This window comes from Elephantulus edwardii, unplaced genomic scaffold (genome assembly GCF_000299155.1).
Source record: "Elephantulus edwardii isolate Elephantulus edwardi_28Jun2011 unplaced genomic scaffold, EleEdw1.0 scaffold00037, whole genome shotgun sequence".
Taxonomy (NCBI): Eukaryota; Metazoa; Chordata; class Mammalia; order Macroscelidea; family Macroscelididae; genus Elephantulus; species Elephantulus edwardii.
The window spans coordinates 17690891-17697433 of NW_006399787.1; the positions used below are offsets into that span (position 1 = coordinate 17690891).

The 6543-nt window shown below is 36.8% G+C and overlaps 1 protein-coding gene across 1 annotated transcript in view; it reads left to right on the plus strand.

The window, feature by feature from the left end:
• Positions 1-6543, plus strand: part of SLC10A1 (solute carrier family 10 (sodium/bile acid cotransporter), member 1) — a 38284-nt gene that overhangs the window by 25387 nt on the left and 6354 nt on the right. Inside the window, exon 3 of the mRNA XM_006884797.1 lies at positions 5888-6066. Coding sequence (XP_006884859.1) covers positions 5888-6066 — 179 coding nt within the window. The remainder of the gene's footprint in view (positions 1-5887; positions 6067-6543) is intronic.

The window sequence follows — 6543 nt, forward strand, 5'->3', positions numbered from 1 at the left end:
CTAAAAATAAAAGAGTGGGGGAAAAAATACAAAGCAAATGGCAACCAGAAAAAAGCAAGAGTGGTGATATTAATTTCCATTAAAATAGATTTCAATGCAAAAAACATCATAAAGGACAAGGAAGATCACTACATAACTACTAAGGGGTCAATAGAATAAGAAGATATAATAATAATAATTTAAAAAATCTATGCACCAAATGAAAGACCTGCAAAATATATAAAACAAACATTAACCAAACTTAAAAAGGAAATAGACAACACTACTATAGTAATTGGAGACTTCAACTCATCACTCTCAAGAAAAGACAGAACTTCCAGGAAGAAACTCAACAAAGATTCTGAAGAATTAAATCACAAAATAACCAACTCTATCTCGTAGATATTTATAGGCTAATGCACCAAAACAAACAAACAAAAAACCCACAGCATACCTTCTTCTACAGTGTGCATGGAACGTTCTCCAGAATAGATCACATTTTAGGATACAAGGCAAGCATCAATAAATGCAAAAGCATAGAAATAGTACAAAGCATCTTCTCAGACCACAATGCTACAAAGTTAGACATTAATAACAAGAGGATAAAGAAGAAAAAAACCCATACATTTGGAACTTGAACAACACCTTGCTTGAATATGAGTGGGTACTAGAAAAAAAAATTAAATTAAGGGAGCTCTGGTGACCTAGTAGCAAAAAAGCTGCACTGCAATCCCAGAGGCATGCAGTTCAAATCCACCAGATGCTCTGCTAGAAAAGGAGGGACAATGTCCTCCTCCTGTACCAGTCAGATCTGATTTGATGACACACACACACAAAAATAAAAATTTTTAAAAATTAAATTAAAACGTTTCTTGAAACAAATGACAATGAAAATACAACTTACCAAAACCTCTGGGAAACAGCCAAAGCAGTAATGAAAGGTCAATTTATAGCAATAAGCAACACATTAAAATACAGGAAAGAAATGACCATGGACTCTCTAACCCAACATCTCCAAAAAAATTAAAAAATAACAGCAAGAAAACCCAAAACCCTCCAAAAAACCCTGAAATTGTAAAAATTTGGGCAAAAATAAATGAAATAAAAAACTGAAAAACAATTGTAACCATCAACAAAACCAGGAGTTGGTTCTTCGAAAAGGTCAATAAAATCAACAAACTACTAGCAAAATAATGAAGGAAAAGACACAAATCATCTGAATAAGGGATGAAACGGGCAATGTCACAATGAAACCAACTAAAATAAAAAGGTTAAAATGGAATATTATGAAAAATTATACTCAAACAAATATGAAAACCTAGAGGAAATGGGCAAACACTTAGAAAATCACAACCTACCTAAACTTACACAAACCAAAATTGAACACCTGAACAGATCTATAACAAAAGAAGAAATTGAAAAGGTAATAAAATAACTTCCAGCCTAAAAAAAGGCCTGGACCAGATGATTTTAAAAGTGAAATTTATCAGGGTGCTCTGGTGGCCTAGTGGCAAGAAGCTGCACTGCAATCCCAGAGGTATGTGGTTCAAATCCACCAGGTGCTCTGCTGAAGAAGGGGGGGTAATCTCCTCCTGAATCAGTCAGATACGATTTGATGGTACACTCACAAAATAATAAAATAATTTTTAAAAGAATTAAAACATCAAACATTCAGAGAAAAACTGTCACCAATTCTATATAAATTATTTCAGAAAAAGATGGAATTCATCCAGACTCATTCTATGAAGCAAATATATCCTTGATACCAAAACCAGGTAAAGACACTACCAAAATAGAAAACTGTAGGCCAATATCTCTCATGAACATAGACGCAAAAATCCTGAATAAAATCCTGGCCAATAGAATTCAGTGATGTTGTTGTTAAGTGCTGTCGAGTCGTAGGCAACACATAGCGACCCTATGAACAAAAGTCCTCAACACTTGTGTGATTTTCATCCTTTCTCCAGGTTCATAGAGTTTCTGGAGGCAAGCTATTATGGCAGTGGATGCCACTCCTGCTTCCAACCTTGTTTTAATCAAGGAGCTCCACCTAACACTGTGTCTATGGGTAACCAGTAACACATTTGACACATCAGTGTCACAGTGTTCAGCTTCACAGCAACCACAAGTTACCTCTGAACAGCAAGTGGACACACCATGGCTATACAACCTAGAAGAATGTTTGAACAAAAACAAAGAAAAACAGGCCTGAGGGCTGTGGATTAAAAGTCACCCACCTTTGGCTTGGTAACAACACTTTCTGTCCACTAGGCAAATAAGACTAGAAGGGAATTTCCTCAATATAGTAAAAAGTATATACACAAACCCAAGAGCCAATATTGTTCTCAATGGAGAGAGATTAAGGCATTCCCCTTGAGAACAGAAACTAGGCAAGGCCCACTATCACCTCTCCTATTCAATACTGTATTAAAAGTCTTAGCGGTAGCAATGAGACAAGAGAAGGAAATAAAAGGTATCCAAATTGGCAAAAAGGAGTTAAAATTATCTCTCTATGCAGATTATATGATAGTATACTTAGAAAACCCTAAAGATTTAGCAAGAAAATGTCTGGGCATAGTTGACCAATTCAGCAAAGTGGCAGGATACAAGATCAACATACAAAAATCAATTGGATTTCTCTACAGTGACAAAGAAAATATAGAACTGGAGCTAATAAAAATAATACCCATCACAATAGCTAATCACAAGATTAAATACTTGGGAGTAAATTTAACAAGAAACAAAAGATTTCTTCAAAGAAAATGATAAAACTTTACTACAAGAAACAAAAAGACACCTGGAGAAATGGAATAACCCTTGCTCATGGATAGGAAGACTCATTATTGTGAAAATGACAATCCTACCAAAAGCAATTTACACATTCAAGGCAATCCCAATACAAATACCAATTCCATTCTTCAACAAGATGGAAAAGGCAATCTCCAATGGAAAGGAAAGAGGCCCAGAATAAACAAAGCACTGCTTAAAAAGAGAAACAAGTTAGGCAGTATGTCACTCCCTAATTTCAAATCCTAGTACACTGCAGTGGTGGTCAGTCAAGACAGTGTGGTACTGGTACAATGACAAACACAGAGATCAATGGAATAGAATTGGAAACCTGGAAATCAGCCCATTTATCTATGGTCAACTGATTTTTGACCAGGAGATGAAATCAGTTACGTGTGGAAATTACAGCCTTCTTATTTAACAAATGGTGTTGGCAAAATCGGAAAACTATCTGCAGAAAACTCAAGCAAGACCCACACCTCACACTATTTAAAAAAAATACCAAACACAACCAACCAACTCAAAGTGGATCAAGGATTTAGGATTAAACCAGGGACAATAAACTTCATTAGAGAAAAACTTGGAAGAACCCTAGAAGCACTATTCCACAACTTGAACAGTCTTCCAAGCATTCTGAAAAATCTACAACCAGGAGAGGATAAAAGAGATAAATGGGACCTTGTTGCTGTTGTTATGTTCTGTCGAGTTGCCTGGGACTTATAGTAATCCTATGTACAACAGCCCTAAACTCTGCACTATCCTGTGCCAATCTCTCCATCTCTGACACACCTACCCCCATTACCCCCATCATTGAATCAATCCATCTCACTGAGGGTCTTCCTCTTCTGCACTGTCCCTCCACTCTCCCAAGCATGACGTCCCTCTCCAAGGACTGGTCCCTCCTTGCAACATGTCCAAAGTATGTCAGAGGAAGCCTCAGAATCCTTGCCTCCAGTGAGTAGCCCATTTAACCCTCTCCAGGATGAATCTGTTTGTTTTCCTAGCAGTCCATGGTATATTCAATACTATTTTCCAACACCACAACTCAAAGGCATCAATTCTCCTTCTACCATTCCTAGTCATTGTCCAGCTCTCTGATGCATAACAAGTAATTGCAAAGACCATGATATGTATCAGGTGCACCTTAGTTTCCAGATTGACATCTTTGCACTTCAGCACTTTAGAGACCTTACACAAATCAAATCCCTATTCACATCCAAAACCTTCTCCAACAGGGTAAAACGGGAGGCTACAGACTGGGGGGAAAAGTACTTGGTAATGACATGTCTGATAAGGGACTTACATGTAGAATTTATACAGTACTCGAATGCCACAACAAGATAAACAACACAACTGCAAAATGGGCACAGGATATTAACAGACACATCACCAAAGAAGACATTCAGATGGCTAACAAACACATAGAGAAATGTTCAAAATCCCTGGCTCTAAGAGAGATGCAAATCAAAACAACTATGAGATATCATCTCACCCCAGAAAGAATAGCAAAATTTAACAGAGCAGCAAACAAAAAATGTTGGCAAGGTTGTGGAGAAACTGGAACCCTTATTCAATGTTGGTGAGAGTGTAAAATGGTCCAAACACTATAGAAGGCAGTATGGCACTTTCTCCAAAAGTTGGAAATGGAAATACCATTTGACTCAGTAATTCCACTACATATACCCTAAAAAAATAGAACTGCCATACAAGCAGATATATGCACAACCATGTTTACTGCAGCTTTGTTCACAATAGCAAAGAGTTGGAATCAACCTAAGTGCCCATCAACAAATGAGTGGATAGAGAAGCTATGAAATATTCACACAATGGAATATTATGCAGCACTGAAAAACAAAGAACTCATGCAATTTTATACAAAATGGGTGACTCTGGAGGACATTATACTGAGTGAAATATCTCAGTAACAAAAGACAAATACTGCATAGTGCCACTGTTCTAAAACAGGACTGATATGGTAGTTGGGGGAAACTAAGTAAAGAGGAGATAAATAATGTACATGGCATTGAAACAGATGAGGGAGAGATCTGTATAAAAGGAATATATGATTAGGTATTGTTTTCATGATAATAGTCCAGAATAAGAGTTGCATAGTAAAGGGGCTGGGTCCTGTATAATAGTGAAAGAACTTTTTTCTCAAAAGGAAAAAAGTGAACTGCAGGGAGGAAGAACAGTGAGAAAAATGTGCAACAATGAATGAATGGAAATCTAAGTTCTTTATAAACTTTCATTAAAATATTAAAAAAAAAGTTAGAAATAGAAATACCATTTGACCCACCAATTCCACTACTGGGAATATACCCTAAAGAAATCAGCATGGTGACTCATTTTGAAATATAGCAATTGCCCATGCAAAAAGTTAATCAAAGACTATCATCAGAGTGTTGATGAACCTGAGATGAAGGTTAGAAGTCACCTTAAGCATAAGCCACTCACTGGTACTATGGATATTATTGATGGAGTAAGTTTCCCTTTATGAAGCAGGGCAAATTCTCATCAGACTCAGAGACTCAGACTCACCACATTGCATTTGCTCCTTAAACAGACATATTATAGACAATACGACAAGTTCTAAATAAAAAAGTTAAATAAAAACACCTTTAATATAGTGCAACAATGAATGAGTGGAAGCCCAAAATCTCTGTAAATGTTTATGAAAATTAATAAAATATAATTATAGGAAAAAAAAAGAAAAAAAAACCCACCTTTAATAGACAACAATTGGAGCAATGGCAGTATTGTAGGAGTGTATTTATAAGGTCCAGACATGATGACCTTAAAAGAGATTTTTCATTTACAAGATTACTTTGAGGAAGGCCTGGATAGCTTCATTCCATCAGAATCAAAGCACTTGATTGAAAATCTACTGTTCAGAGCTGTGCTTAGCCAAATTTTTATTAATAAAAATGTCTACCAAAAGAAAAGGAAAAGTCTACCAGGAAATTCCCTAACTACCAATAAGTAACAACAACAATAATAATAATTAATAATAATGAATATAAAGCTCTTTCAAATTACCATTTCAAATACCTATTATTTTTTTAAATTGTAAATGTTTCCACATACCTTTACCTTTGCCTTTTGTTCTTGTCCTCATTTCTAGGGCGGAATGATCATCATGCTTTTGTCTACTGTGGTCATTTCAGTCCTCTCTGCCTTCATCGTGGGCAAGAGCATCATGTATGTCATGACACCACACTTGCTGACCACCTCTTCCCTGATGCCTTTTATCGGCTTCCTGTTGGGCTATGTTCTCTCTGTAGTCTTCCGACTCAATAGACAGTAAGTACTCCTTCAGTTCTCACCATTCCAGGGGTTTCATTCTCATCCTGGCCCCTCAGGAAAAAGATAAGGAACAAGGAATCTAAGATCTGGAGGAGGCATTTCCCTAGCAATATGTTCAAATGCCCCACTTTAAAGGGGAAATGTGTGAAAAATGGAGGATGGGATGTATTGGCAGAGACAGAAGGCGACTAACCATCTAAATAAACACAGCATGGCAGTCATAGTCTGCCAGACTCATAGTGTTAACACCCCTAATTACCTGGTAATTAATGGCACCTACTAGCTTCATGTCATTAATGTCGTTGTTGTTGTTATGTGCCGTCGAGTCGTTTGCGACTCCTAGCGACCCTATGTACATACAGGTTGAAAAGGTATGGAGATATAGGTAACCTTAACACTGAGTTTTACTCCAGAATTGACCCTGAACCCAGTGCCAGTGACAAAAAGGAAATACAACTGACAGCTAAGGAAGCA